We start from the raw sequence: 16,548 nt of genomic DNA, 5'->3' as shown, positions 1-16,548 counted from the left end.
TGCACTCAACGACACACAGAGCATGCTCCCAACTCTTCGTTCATTTGTTCCCGGAGCTCAACACGCTCTCTCGATGATGCACTAACCGCAGTACACTAAGAGACTCCTTCGGTGAACTCGACGACCCACTCGGCACTCGCTGCCTAGCTGTCAACACCAACTCAATACTAACTATCTCGCACTTTACGAGGCACTCTCACTTGCCCTCTTGACCAGGCACACACTCTGAGACGCACTAAGTGACTACAGACCAGCAGGGTAAATATTGCTTTCGGCTTGTGTTCGAGAACATTCTGAGCTAAACCGGTAAGAATTTGTTCCAAAAGGTTCTCCATCCGTCCATGGCATATCGCTGATTTTCTTGCCAAATGTGGCAACCCTGCCTTTCCCTTGCCAACTTATGGCAACCCTAAAACTGCTTTTCGGGGAAGCCATCTTATTGCGCCTGTACATTTCGTAACACTGCCCCCTCCCAAAGACTGCACGTCCCAGGCAGTACAATCCTTGGTCAGAAGCCAAATTTGATACAAACAAAACGTTTTAAAACATACAGATAACATAAATAATGAAACAGATATTTACACTATGTACAAGTTACATACACAAATTAAACACATCACAATTTTTAATTTCTACAAAATTAAAGTTCAGAATGAATTTGAGTCTCAGTCTATTCACTAAAATATAGCCGGGTCAAATACTTTTCCACTGCAGTTCTCAGATATATTTATGTTTTGCATATTACAGTCTGAAGATTCAGTTCTTTGAGACTTTCCATCCACAGAAAGATCTGAAACAGATTATTCAACACTCTGTAGTTCATTCGCAGCATGCGTACAGTTCACCTCTGTATTTTCAGCATCTGGTACATGTTCATTTTCCAGCGGTTCCTGAAAACCAGCTCCAAATTCTGCATCAGAATCATGAACAGAGCCCGATATTTTACAAACGCAAGTATCCAGGTTTAGAATCAAGATCAAGTCCTTGTCTGCAAAACCTGCACTATGAGGCATATACCCAGTTTGTGAAGTGGATGAATTTTCTTGCCATACTGGAGCGTACTGCTTAAGCTGTACATCAGCTTTTCCCATCTCTGCATCACATGCACTTTCAGATGGTTCAACACCTGTTGCCTGTGACTTCGTAACTTCACTATCAGTTTTGACGAACATAACAGTCACATTTTCATTTTCTTCCACTTCAGGCACTTGAGAATCAAAAGCTTCTTTCCTGTCTTTTATTTCTTCATGTTTTTGTTCTTTTTCTTTAATCTCATTAGATGTTTTCTCTGTCATTTCTTGATCTTTCTCAGGCAATTCATTAGCTACTTTCTTCTTTTCTTCATCCTTTGATTCTTCAGATGCTACTTCTCTCATTTCCACATCATCTTTTATGCCTCCAGTTTCTTCTGTAAGCTCCACTTCCAGCTTTTGGAGTTTCTCTCGCACATTTTCTTGGCTGCCATTTATCTTTTCTCGTCGGCCTTTCTTCTCTTCTAGTCCGGCTTTTATCTCAGCTGTCATCTCTTTATATTCAGCTTTTATCTCTTTATATCCAGCTTTTATCTCATCATATCCGGCTTTTATCTCAGCACATCTGGCCTTTATCTCAGCATATCCGGCTTTCAACTTCTCCTGCCCGGCTTCCATCTTTTCTTGGAATTCAGCAAAGGCAGTCACGAGCTGTCATAATAGATCTTCCATTGGTCTTGTCACTGGCATTCACTTGCAAATCCCACTTCTGACACCAGTTGTTACATAATTTCTAATTCTTCTGACACCAATTGTTGCGTTATTTTATTCCTTCATGTTCGTATGGGGTTCGTGTGGATTTGGAGTGAATAACGACGCCACTTGATAAAGTATTGAAACACACTTTATTGGCCAGTATTGTCAGGACAGTTCCAAAACATGTTTTACAGTCGTCGATGAACTACTATAAACACGCTGACACGATCAGCGACACAGCCTTCAGGTTATCAGGCTATCACGGTAGAGACAGCTTCCTGCAAAGCACCCGACTCTGCTTTCCGGAGTACAGCTCCCAATTCTGCTTGATTGTTATCGGAACTCCATGTACTCTCAAGACTCCATGCTACAACTCGTGATACCCTCGACGACACACAGAGCAGGCTCCAGACTCTTCGGTTCAGTTGTTCCCGGAGCTCAACACGCTCTCTTGACGATGCACTAACCGCAATACACTAAGAGACTCCTTCGGTGAACTCAACGACCCACTCGGCACTCACTGCCGTGCTGTCAACTCGATTGTCTCCGCAGGGATTGACACGCTAGACAAGACACCAACTCAGTACTAACTATCTCGCACTTTACGAGGCACTCTCACTCGCCCTCTCCACCAGGCACACACTCTGAAATGCACTAAGTGACTGCGGACCAGCAGGGTATATATAGCTTTCGGCTTGTGTTCGAGAACATTCTGGGCTAAACCGGTAAGAAGGTTCTCCATCCGTCCATGGCATGTTGCCAAATCGGTAATTTCTTGCCAAATGTGGCAACGTTCCCTTGTCATTTTGTGGCAACTCTAAAACTGCTTTGCGAGGAAGCCATCTTACCGCGCCTGTACATTTCGTAGCAATATATGTATATATTTTTTCTACAGCTAAAGAAAAGGAACTTATGTTTGAGTGCTCTTGAAATCGAAAGTTTATTGAAAATTTAATCTAATCTAAGATTGCTTTTTTGACCTAATTATAAATTTTACATTGCTGTTTTTCTCTTCTGATTTGATATAATAGCAGATATTTTAAAAATAACTAACTTATACTCACATTTATACACATACATTACATGTAAATAAATACAAGATCATTGTCTTAAATTTGATGAAACAGTATCTAAAGAGAATTACTTAAATCTTTCAGAAGAGAGGCAAAGGAGGAACATCTTTTTTATGCTAAATTACTTTAGCAATGATAAATTGCCTAAAATGCTGAGCTAGATTTTTTTTAATAAATTATCAATGTAGTCTTATTTATTTTTACATTTAGAGCATGCAGCAATATGTATATCATTATTTGTGAGTTCTACTTCAAAATCATTCATATCTGATTTATTATTGCTATCAACATTTTTGTAATTACCTTCAAAAATGAATTTTCGTGAAACTTAATTGTGTAGTTTTCCAAAAGCACTCTGCATTATTTTTCTTTTCTTGGCACAGTATTGGTTTAACAGTTTCTTTTGCAGCAATCCAAGCTAGAGATTTTTCATATCATCTTCACAATCATTGCATAGAAGACGTTCGCTGCGAATTTTGCATTCTTCACATTAATAGAATCCTGTCAACATATACTTTTTTTTTTCATTAAAAGCAACTTGTCCTTTGGAAATACATGACCCCTATCTTTCTCATTTCCATGAATTTTATGGCACATTGCTACAATGCAAGAAGACATATTACATGAACAGTACTTTACAACAGCTTACAGTGAACATGGGCCAATGCAGAATTTGAAAGTAATGGATAGGCAGCAATTACAAAAAGAAATAAAAAGAGTTGAAATTTTTTTTTAGAAGTTGGAATTTTTTTTTAACAAACCAAAATTTGTTAATTAAATTAAAAAACTTTTAATACTACATATTTGTAAAGACGTACAAATAAAAATAACGCAAAGAAAAATATCAGATTTATACTTATATTTTGCCTGAAATCTAAAAGTTAGTATCTGCTAGAAATTTCTGTTGGTCACAATTTGAAATTCAAACAGATAGCTAAATATTGAAGTCTGACAGCTAAATAAAATTTTCAGACTGGCATTTATTCAACTAATTGTAATATATTGAACAACTAAATAAGTAATTTTTAATTCAAATTGAAGATAAATATCCGAAAGCTACTCAAAAAGGACAAAACTTGAGAATAAATAATGACAACCTAGTTTCTTTAATAATTAATTATTAGATTTTTCTATAATGCACAACAGAAAAAAAAATATTTTTATGTAAATTATTTTAAATATCTTTGTTTTTTACTACACCACCTCGTCAGGTTTTCTTTTTCATGAAGTTTGTAATCTTGGAGAGAAATTACTAAAAAGTATTATGACGTAGACTTTCAACTAAAAAAAAAAAAAAAAAAGTTTATGTAAATGTACTAAAAAACAAAGCGAGTATTTTTATTGCAAGAATTCGTAACTTAAAATATTTATCTTTGGACAAGTATTAATAAAAGTTAAATTCATTTCTTAAAGTCTTTGAATAAGATTTTCTGAAAAGTTACATTTATATTTGGATTGAATATAAGGTAAAACTGGACTCCAAGCCATTAAAATCTTAAACTTTTTCTTCAAATTCTTGTCACAATAATGCTAATTAATTTACAGGAAATATTTTCACAGGCAGCACAAAATTACTTTGAGTTCGGCATTTGGATCCCCAGTTTGACTTTGGCACTGCGTTACTAAAAAACAATATATGTGATTGAAATTAATTTGGGATGTCTTCATTGCTAGTTTTAAACAGAGGAAATCAGAGCAGATGCAGCATAGTGACGTCAGACTACTTCCTGTTAATTCTCCCTACGAGGGTTGCATCAGCAAGGAGTCGCACAAAGGAATGATCTAGCCCTTCTTTTTTATCCTGCATTTTATAGTTCCATTCACTTTAAAAGAGTTGAATGTCAAGTGAAAATTTACTGACAGATTTCTGCCATTTATGGTTATATCACATACTGCCAGAATAATACAAAGTGTTGCCACAAATTCTGAAAAAACTGTAATAGTTTTCATGGTGGGCAAGCAAGCTATCTTGAATATCTCACAACTTTTTAAAACTATCAAAAAAGCATTTCCTGCTAATCGATTTGAGACAATAAAGGATTTACATAAAATATTCCTCCAAACTTCTGGCAAACAGTTCATTGATGACTATGGGGGGATTTGAAAAGTCTTGGCATTTTTCAAACAGCAGGCAGGAAGCTATGATATGATCTAATACGGGAATGCAGAATGCCAAATTTAATAAGTTTTTGAATAACAGTAATATTTGTGTCATTAAATAGCAGCATCCATTCTAATTAATTTTTAATGAAAATGTATAGAAATTTGTTAATTAAAAAGTTTTTGTATGAAATTGACCTTAGTGTCTTTAATTTTTGGATATATTGCATACATGCTTGTTGGAAATTTTAAAATTGTTTATTTTTTATGCTTATATAAATGTAACTTCTTGTACCCATACTCTAATATTATCAGACTAATGTTTATTTTTAGTTGTTCTTTTGTACTTATATGCAGAGATGGTCTTATTCAACCTATGAGGGTTGGGGATGATGGGAAACCACATCCTATAAATCATGTCCTTGAGCTCCAAGAACAAGATAAAAAAATGCCATCACAAGAAGAATCTGACTCTGATTGAAATATATTGAAATGATGAGAAAGTAAAATGACTGTAAAAGATTAAAAATTGTTTTCTTAAAATCATTCTTTGAATTTTATTTTATGTAACATTATCATTCCTATTATTTATTCATTAGATAATGGTCTATTTTTCTTTTTCCCAAATGTATGTGGAATAATCCTGAAATGTGTTAAAAAATTATTTAAAACACAATCTGATGGCTAATAAGTTAAGATTTAATCTATTATTGCTATTTATTTTACTTTTATCTAATCACTAATAATTTTGTTACTTTTTTTTTACTTTTTTATTTATTTTTTATTTTTAAACAATCTGTCTGATTAATTTGGAAGCCTATGTGAAGTTTTCTTGGCTAAAACTGATCCTAAAGTGAATGTGTAATGAAAATGTATTACTGTTTGTCTCAGTGGTGGTAAAGTTGAATATGTGGTGCTCTTTAGATGTGTAATTAATATCTTAGATTAATTGTTACAATGTAGTTAGTTGTTTGTCTTTTTTAAAGTCTAATTGGTTGTGAAATCTAAAATATTCTAAAAGTTTTATAAAGCATTAAAAATTTAAATTTTCAGCATGTTTTGTAAATCTCGTATTTTCAAGAAAATCATTCTTAAAAAATTGTTTAAATTGGTTGAGAATGAAATTCTTTGTGTGAACTGCATTTTTTTATATTTGATTATTTGAAATATCTAATTAAATGTTATTTGTTTCTTTAAAATAATGTATTTAAATTATGTTAAAAATTCTCAATTTACTTTTAGAAAATAATTACAGTTATTGCATTTTTAACAGTTTTGTGATAAATTTTAATAATTTTTCACTTCCTTGTATCTGTATCACTGATGTGCTGTTTTTTCATATGTTTTTAGTTTGTGTCCAATAGGAGAAATTGAATTTTTTTTATTAGTTGTAAAGAAAGTATTTTATAATAGTTGAATTAAATAAATAAAATTCAAATAATATTAGAAAACATATATAGATTCGAAATTAAAAGTGCCTTGGCCTCTTTATAAATTTCCAATGATTAAAATGGGCGTTGGCCATGGCAGGAATATTTTATGGACATTTGTGATAAATCTTCGTTTAAGAGAAATGTCTTCTAAGCCATTAGCGTCAATCAACCTTTAAATTTTAAAAAATGAAGTAGAATTGATTTCACTAACTAATAAAGGAAATGTAAAAGAGAAAAATAGTTTTAATATTAAGAGTAGAAATTATTGTTATATCCAGACTGTATGATAATCATATTCTTCTTTGTCAATCCAAAATTTTTATATTTATCACATTTTCATATCAAAACTGTTTATATATATATATTTTAGTATTATTATTCATTTTAAGACTTCTGTTACTTTAATATCTGATTCTTATAATAAAAATAATGTTTAATGTGTTAAGCATATAGTATGCAATTAATTATAAAATGGTAAACTGGAAACATTTTGTTGTCAAATTTTGTATAAATACAATTACTGTAACGTCTAAAATCAGATATGTATTGCAAATTTCTGGATTCTTTCTGAGTAATGTATCTTATAAAGCAGTCTTATACTTCAGAAATTGTAATTACATTCATTTATTTACATTTTGATTGACATTAAATTGAAACAATTCCTTGATTTAAAATCATGCAAATTAAACGATATAAACCAAAAAGATAATATTGACTTTTTTAATCATAATTTTTATTCTCTATTTCATTTTATAATTTTAAAGAATCATAGCTTATAGTACCAATAGATTTTAAAATTTGAAAAGGCTTATGTAATTTTTTAAAGATACATTAGTCGTGTCATTATCCTGGCCTTTTATTATACTTTTACTTTTCAAGTAGTGCCATTTTGCTATGCATAATTTTAAATTTTAAGTAACACTTGATCTACTTACAATATTAAGAATTTTAATTAACAAGATTCAATGACCATTTTGTCTCTTTTGAAGGATTATCATATGTGACATTTTCTAAACTTATTTATTCATCATGATTCTTGGTAGTGTTTGTTTGTAAAGAGCAATACTATTACATAATGAGCTTTCAGTCTGACCTATTTTCAGCACATACAGTTGTATATATCAAAAGTTATGCTTTTTCGAAGTTATTTAAACTACTTTGGAATAAATCTTAACAGCAATAAAATAATCTGTCTCTTTCTTGATAATACTGATTTACGCTGAAGTTTATGAAAATAAAGTATGTTAGTTTTTAATGGGATAGAACAATATTAAATGTGAATGTTTGTTGTATGAATTTTATATTTGTTTAATTATACAGTTTTTTCTTTAAAATTTTTAAGAATGTTCTTAAAATTTTTAAGAATGTTCAGTTAAATGTTTGTGTACATTGATTTACTTAATGGAAACAACAGGGTGCATCATTTTATATAACAGAAATCAGTTATCAGTATTATGTTTATTTTGTAAGATTGCATTTAGATAAGACATCGGGATATATTTTTTAATATTTTTTTTTAAACAGTGATAGATTTGGTATAATGTATATTAATGTACTTTTTAAAAGAAATTGAATTTTTTGGCCACCGAATATATTTCAACACTGCAAAACTATTTTGATGTCTAAGAAGTTCTTAGGTTTTAAAATATTTGTTTGTTCATCAGTTTTATTTTTTGGCTGCTGTTTTTACCCTGCAGGTAGGAGTAAATATGTAGGCAAAGTTTATTCTTTATATATGAGTATGTTTGTATGCACAAATAAGTGGTTTTAATCCCTACAGTTTGCAGTTTGGTTCAATATTTCAGCAAAATGAAATACAGTATTTATTTTAATCTGTATTTTAAAATATATTGCATATAGTCTATCTTGAGTTTGAAACACCAGTTATTTATTTCATGAGATATTTCCTGTATCAGGACATTCATTTAATATGAACTGATATCATTAAATGGTCATTAAGATTCTCCACAGCTATTGACTTATCAACATTTTTGTGTAATTCATTCATATACTTAATATAATAAAATAGAGTACTCAAATAGCCTTGTAATGTGTATTAAATTACTGCAAAAGAATATCATTCATCCTTTTTATATGTTCTGTGTAGTGAAAACTCTGTATGGTTTTTGAAACGAGTATATGCATTTGTATCTATCATGGCAGCTGCTTATATATACATATATATATGTTTCTGAAATGAGTTACAGTTCACTGTTTGAAATATGTTAATAGCACTGTATGCAAAATTTGCTGTTGTGCACTAATTAAATGATTGATTTTAATAATGTTTGCTTTTGTTGCATTTATATCTGTCAATAAGTAAGTTGGTGAGTGGCTTTATAGTGAGTGCTTCTCCAACAAAACCGTCTAAAAATTATCAAATGATTTCTTTTAACTCTTGGAAAGAACTGCAATTTCAAAACTTTTTCTTTTTAAACAAATGGGTAATAAAATTTTCTCAGACTTAATTTTATTACTGCATTTTTTTCTTTATCAAAATGTTTGCATGTACAGGCAATTTAGGTTAATGGTATATGTGAGAAGTATATTAAGTGGCTGCTCCTGTTATTTGAAATTAAAATTTTAAAATTTAAGACTTCAGAATTTAAAATTTAATCTAATTTTATACATAACTATGAAATGTTTATTAAAATAAATTTTACCATATGAATGAGTATGCATTTATCCTTTTTTAGTTACTTCCTCATTTTTTTTTCTACTTTGCTACACTATTCAGGTATTATTTTTTTCTTTTTGATTGCGTCCTTGTTCATAAACTTCTTTAATCTATCTCTCTTAATGTAAAATAATAATTGTTTTGGAATATTTTTGTTGTATGTTTACATGACAGAAAGACACGTACTTGTTAACATTCTCTTGAAGCTTTACTGCTATAAAGATATATAAAAAGTAGTTATTCTGCCTTATGATTTTGATTAACTGTAAAATAATATTAGCAAAAATATAAAATGGAAAAAGTGAACTGCTTTATTGCCATTTTTCATGAAGTATTTATTGTTTTGAAAACTCGTATAGCTTTCAGACATCTTTTGAAATCACTTGTTCATTTAAAGTCTTACATGTTTATATTAAATATTAGGAATTTTGACTATTATTCATTAGCTGGTGAGCTTTAATATTATACAGGCAGATGTTACAAACAAATATGATGAAAAACCATTACTTGTTATCTGTTTATTATATAACATGCAGTGGAGAAAATCAGTCATTTTATATCTAAATATTTAAACTTAAAGATAGTTGTAATCCAGTTGGCTTTTGGAATTTTGCCATTATGAATCTTCTTGGAGAAACTGTTATTTAAAATCGAATAAAGCCTTTTGGCATTTACTTGTACTATATTAAATTCATTGAAATGGTAGCATACTTTGCTTGCGCAATGGAAGAAAAAAATCCGCAATTTAATATTTCTTTGGAGCATCTTTAGCTGAAACTGCAGGACAAAGTTTCAGAGTTTGAATGCTTATTTTTGGACTAGAGTTGCATCAACAATTCTCCAAAATTTATTTTCTGTAAAGGGAAGGTCACATCATTGAGTCTTTGTTGGATCTTTCTGTAGTGTCTCACATATCCTTAATTAAGTTGATGTTAGCTCTATGTGATAGGGTAGTCCTGGTTTTTCTTGAGCCACACTTTGAACTCATTGAGTACTGCCTAATCACCCTAAAATTCATCATTAGTTTAAAGGAGAGGATTTAATGATGAATGAGATGATCATTGAACATTTTAAGGACTCGCATTTTATTTTATTTCTGCATAGTGCTACTGTGGCTACTCCAACTTAACAGAAAGCACCATAGATTATGACATTTGTTTCTGAAGCTTGTACAGTGGATTCAGTATACAAAGGATCCAGTCTAACACTAATGCGTCCATCATGTTTGATGAGTATGAATCTAGATTCATCAGATTACATAATGTTTTCATATAATGTGAACGAATTGTTTGCATTTTCAGTTTTTATGTTCTTTCCTAAATTTGAGTCTTTTCATTTGATTCATCTTGCTAAAAAGTAGTTTTCTTATTTTTTGTCACAAGACGGTTGTTAAATCTCACTCCTGTAAATTTTCATCTCATTGTGTAAATAGAAATTATCACTTTTCATACTGAACATTCTGGTAACTTTATGAGTAGAATTTTTGCTGCTTAATTTCAGTAATTGATTGAGCGAAATTCAATCATGAAAAATCATTTAGCAGTAAGTTTTGACTACATATTTATTGTTTATGATTGTTTTTCTGCCTCCTTTTTAAGACTTGATAATATTTTGAATAGTTTTGCTGTTTCTAAAGCTAGCCTATAGTTTGATCTTTTCTGAAGTCTGGCATCTTTTCCAATGATCCTGTTGGTATCTTTTCCAATGATCCTGTGAAATGTATTAGTCATGATTTTTCTAAATGACAAGGTGCACATTGAGTCTGCATTATTTGAAGATTGCATTGATCATAAAATTATGGAAGTTTTTCAAAATATTTAACTGTTTACTTTCTGCTCAATATTTGGATGTCCAAATTTATGCCTAGACTATTTTAGTGCCAGACATTAATGCTGTTTTGGGGTGAGTGGAATGTCATGGCCTTCTTAGATGCCTAGATTGTTTCCATTTAGGTAATTTGGTCCATTTTTCCATTTTCTGCATATAACAGTGGGTTGGAATCCACTGTAGTGTTATCTTGTCAGCCATATTTTTTTTAAAAATTACACTGCACTCGTGCTTAGTATTTCAAATTTATACTATTTGTTATTGGCTGATGGTTTGACAGTTACCGGGAATTGGAAAGAATCTCTGCATTTCCATTTTTTTTAAACAAATTGTGTGTTTGCTTTTGAGTGTATCTGTTATGGATTGGTTTTGTGCATGGTCTCAAATAACAAGAGAAACTATTGCTAATCTTTGGTTAAGATTTTGTAAAGATTTTTCCTAAACCAATGATTAGTCCAGTTGATCAGAATCAACCACAAATGTATATTCATTCAGTGTTTAGAGAACTGTAGGTGAAACTTGCAATATCATTAACTTTCATTCTTTGTAGACATTTAATTATGCATATAATGGTAAGTTATGTTAATTTTTAACTAAGAATTGCAAAGGTTTTAAGTAGCAAAGCCATAAAAATATACTTCTAAATCAATCAATATTGGACATCCGAATTTCAGACTTTTTACTATATTCTGTTGGTGTATTTTGTGGAATTACTAAATTTAACAGAGGTTAAATATATGTTAAGTTTATAGCATTTTGTATTATTTGCACTTTTAAATTGTAAGAGATATATTCTTTACGTAAACTTCTATGGTTACTTTGGTTTACTGTGATTTTTGTATGCTAGTGTTTGTTCCATCAGGAAAAGTGATTTTTTAAAGAAGAAATGTGCTTTCTGTAATTGTTAAATGTATTAAATGCATGTGTAATGTGTGTATATATATATATTGAATTATATGCATTAATTACATTTCCCATATACAAGAGTATTAACTATAAACATTTTTAAATGTTTTAAAAGATGATTATATTTAATATTCTCAGTTTTGTATAACACACATTTTTAATAGTATAGAGAAAATTACTCTTTTTTAAAATAAAATTGTACATTTGAAGGTTATTTCTAAAAAAGTATCGAGTATACATGTGTAAATTTATTATCTTATCTTATAAACTGTGAAACTAGAATGTGTTTTTCTTTTACTTAAGAATTTGATACCAATTTTGTTTTTAACGTCCATGTATTTGTAATGTTTTTTTTATTGTACTACACATAATTGTCTGAAAATAGGTGTCATAAATGCTTCAAATCAGTTTTATAAATATTTTTATTATAATATTAAAAATATTTATAAAATTTATAATTTTAAGAATTGATTTTTAGCATTTTAAACTAAAGCAGTAGTATATTATACTTCTTGTATTCTCACAGTGTTAGTGCAATCTCTTGTTGATTGGAAGTGTATTTTTTGTATATGCGAATGAATTATCATATTGAGAAAGCATAGTTTAAAGCATGGTTTCTTAAACTTTTTTCAATCGTGACCCCTTTTTATCACTGAGATTTTTTCGCGACCCCCCAGGACCCCATAATATTTACAAAAATTGTATGGGACCCCATAAGTATTGCGCAAATGCGGCACACGCATGAGTGAAACTGTCAATTTTTTCACTTGTATACTATTGCAGTTTTAGGTCATTAACATAACATAACATAACATTAGTGGCACTTCCTTCTTATGAAAGCGCCACTAATGTTATGCATGAAAAGAAGAAAAAGAACTTAGGCAATGTTGCCCATTGCTCTTCCACCATTTGATCATTTAAGTCAAAGGTTTTAAATGGTAACTCCTGTTAAAGGTAAATAATAAATAAGTAGATAAGATTCCAAACTGACACCAAATATATAGTATCAACAAAAGATCCCATCTCTAATTTCAGGGTGTCGGTTAAATCGTTAAAACTTTCCAATTGGATGAAGAGCCAATTCAATCCCTCCCAAACCACCAAACGCAAACTCTTGACCAAACAAGGGTGTGATGGCGAGTCTAAAAACAAAATAAATATCTAAATAAATTAAATAAGGAGGGCAGAGGTACTTTCTTAAGTGAAATGGCCAGGTGGTGTATAAAGATTTGATATCTATTTCCAAATTATATTCCAAAATGCAGCTATGACAGGGAGATCCCTGCATAGTTTCTTTTACAAAAAAAAAAAAAAAAAGGGGGGGGGGGAACTTGCAGGGCATCTCACTGCTTGTTTTTTATGGTTTCAAATTCACCTTACCTGTAGATGTTTAGTATACATCAGGAACCCTATTATACCAGAGAGCCCTTTGTATAGAAGGGCTTGATCTTTAGGTCATTAACTTTAATGTCTAATTTTAAGACATAAGAACAACATAAAATAATTTAATAAGTAAAAGATGAAATGAAAGCGTCACATGCAAAGCAAGGAAAATGAACATTTATATTATAAAAAAAAAAATCGTCGAAACGTTTTCATTTTTCTCTTTGTATTTTCTTTTCTTTGTCTATTTTCAGATAGGTTGTGTGAAAATATTTGGTAATTGTAAAATTATTATAATAAGTTAAAGAAATATCAAAACTGCTAAAATTTTGGCGAACCCCTACTGCAGATCTTGCGACCCACAGTTTAAGGAACCCTGGTTTAAAGTTTGTATTTTGAAGTATTATGATTAAATTGTTCTGTATTTCTACTGTTTGTGCATGCTTTTGTAGTGAAGCCATCTAGTCAGTGAAATATACATATATATGTATATATATATCATTCTCTTTGTCGTAAGTGGTTTCTTGATCGTGAGAAATTCTACTTTAGTGTAGTTTTCATTTTCATCTTCTACAATGTATTTGTGAATTAATTTGTGTTTGTTAGAATTAATACATTAACCCTCTCGCTGCGTACTTTTTTTTTTTATCAAAATAGGTTCAAAAATTGCATATTTTTTATTACATATTTCAAATCTGCATATATTTTAGAGTTAAAATATACAAACATTTTTTGTAAAAGAGGTTTTTTTTTTTTTTTTTTTTTTTTTTTTTTTTTCCCCAGTATAGAATTAGAAAAAGAAGGAAAAGAAAGAGGTATAGAAAAAGGTTGCCAGAATACTGAAATCGAAGAATAATGATATAAAAGGAAAATTTTGAAAATTAATATTGGTTAAACTATGATTTATTTTATAAAATACAAAGGTAAAACATATATACTAATGAAAATATTTGCATAATGTAATATTTTGCATATCAATTTTGCAACACTGTCGAACAATTTTAATAGAAACTGAATTTTCAGATTCATCTCTATCTGCACAGGAATCCGAGAAATTTTCATCAGTTTCGCTATAACTATCTTTAATATACTTGAAATCAGAGTTAGAACTACTATCTGTGTCAGAAATATCGTCAAGAATATAGGTTATATCACTCGCGAAACGCTTCCTGCCAGACATCTTTGAGCTCTGAAAAGAGCTCACAAAATGCTACATTATGTATTCTTGTATATTTGGCAGAAATGTGGACAACTAACGACATTTGTTAGCCCACATCTAAATAAACAATTAAACATCACAGAAAAGCTGAAAGGAAACCTTTAACGGAGAAAGAGCAAGTTGCGCAGTTAAATAGACAGCAAAAATTCATCCACACGGTAATAGCGGGTTGTGCAAATTTTGCTACTTTTACGTTGCCCGTGGAAATCGTGGGATGCGCAGCGAGAGGCTTAATCATTATATCATCGTATGATGCTGTGGAATTTTATGTTCATGACGTAATAAAGAAAATTTTCTTTTAAAGTTTTAGTTCCTGTTAGTTAAAATAATGTTTCTCATTTGTAATGCTTTTGATCTTGAAAAATGTTGAAAGACAGCATTATTAAAAAAATAAAGAAATAAACACTTTTTTTAAATTTGTAATAAAACTGAAAAGTTACATTTTCAGTTTTACTACAAATTAATAATACACTTAACACACACAATAATAAACTCAACACTTACACAGGGTTAAATAATACTCCCTTTTGCAAAAAAATCAAAGCACCGAGAAGATCGGGATGAAATTTGGTATGCAAAAACATCTTCATTGAACATGCAAATGACCAAAGTTTCAAGGCAAATGAACAGAAATTGTGATCATAGTGTGCATTTCGCAAAGTATAAAACCAGTAACAGAGGCAGAAAATTTATCTTTTTCTGTTGCTATCGTAATTCTGTAAAGAAGCAAGTAAAGATGCCATTACGACGGTATTCGAAGACCTTACAGACAACTTTGATTGTGGTTGCATTGTAGGATTGCATGAAGCTGGGTGGTCATACCGAGCAATAGGCCACCACCTGCAGTGTACAGACATTGCTGTGCAAAGATTTTGGCAACAATGGTTGCTACAAGGAAATTGCCTACAAAATGAAAGCTCTGGAAGGCCAAGTATCACAAATGCGAGGCAAGATAGGATGATTGTTCACCAGGCCCAAACCACCCCAACGGTATTATTGTTGACTATTCAACGCACTACAGCCACGTCTATATCTCCTGTGGTACTGTCCATCATCTCAAGGTGCTTGTCTGAGGCAGTGTTACGATCACAGAGCCCTTTAAGACGTTTGCCTTTGACCCCACAACGTTGGCGGAGTCGTCTGGAGTGGTGTCGCAGCCGATCATCATTGCTGCCATCAGACTGGCATCGTATAGTATTCAGCAATGAATCCCGCTTCACTCGTGCCTGGAAAGGAAAGGGCCAGTGGTCCCAATCAGCCTTTGTTTACATACAGCTATAGCCCAGCTGTATGTAAAACAAAAGCTGGGCATCTGTAAAACAAAGGCATCACAAAAGAGCTAAGGCATACAGCCATAGCCCCTTTTGTGATGGTGTGGGGCACTATATCTTATGACAGCAGGTCATCTTTAGTCATCCTCCGTACACCTTTAACAGCTTGATGATATGTTAATACCATCCTGCGGCTGGTTGCATTATCCTTCATGGCATGTCATCCAGGGGCTATTTTCCAACAAGATTATGCCAGGCCACATACCGCTCGCATATCTCTGGACTGTCTCCATGTGGTTGATGCTCTTTCTTGGCCATCCAGGTTGCCAGACCTTTCACCAATCAAGCATGTTTAGGACATAGTAGGCCACCAGATTCGAGCACCACAAAATATCACTGATCTGGAACGACAGCTGATGAATGCCTGGCCAGTGGCGTAGCGAGCATAACTGGCGCCCGGGGCAAAATACCTTTTTCGCGCCCCCTCAAAAAAAAAAAAAAAAAAAAAAAAAAGAACACTTACAGTAATATATTGTATAGAATATCTTCGTAGTAAGAAAATAATGCAAATAAAAATAAAACGCTGAATCTGAGATAAAAAAACATATTAAGAATAATTATTACCTAACTACATTAGCATTGGATTGGGAATTGTGTAACCTCTACAAACCATATATAATCGTTTTTTCGTACAACTTTATGCAGACTGTGAGTGGCAACTGTAAGAAACGAAAATAATCGTAGAATGATGTCGTTTAAAAAAGAACGTTTTTAAAAGGTGAATAATAAATTGTATTTCTTTCAAAATTAGTAGTGTAAAATAATTCTTAAAGCAGAAAAATAATGTTTATGTTTGTGAAAAATTGTATCATTCAAATATTTACCCACGTAAGTTATTATTTTGTTTATATTTTATTTTTATCTTTGAATAA

At 31.1% G+C, this 16,548-nt stretch overlaps 1 protein-coding gene across 2 annotated transcripts in view; it reads left to right on the top strand.

Annotated features, from left to right (window-relative positions):
• The window catches only part of ric8a (ric8 guanine nucleotide exchange factor A), a 141,312-nt gene extending 126,664 nt beyond the window's left edge, over nt 1-14,648 (top strand). Inside the window, exon 15 of one of the 2 annotated variants that reach the window (XM_035365958.2) lies at nt 5,258-14,648. In XM_035365958.2, the coding sequence (XP_035221849.1) occupies nt 5,258-5,381 (124 nt within the window). In that variant the 3' untranslated portion in view covers nt 5,382-14,648. Of the gene's footprint in view, nt 1-5,233 lie in introns of both variants that reach the window. The other variant, XM_035365956.2, reaches the window with a different exon arrangement.
• The last annotated feature ends 1,900 nt before the right edge of the window (nt 14,649-16,548 follow it).

This window comes from Stegodyphus dumicola, chromosome 12, assembly GCF_044657685.1.
Source record: "Stegodyphus dumicola isolate Sdum_Otavi_A_Nest chromosome 12, ASM4465768v1".
Classification (NCBI taxonomy): Eukaryota; Metazoa; Arthropoda; class Arachnida; order Araneae; family Eresidae; genus Stegodyphus; species Stegodyphus dumicola.
This window is presented reverse-complemented; position numbering and strand designations above follow the sequence as displayed.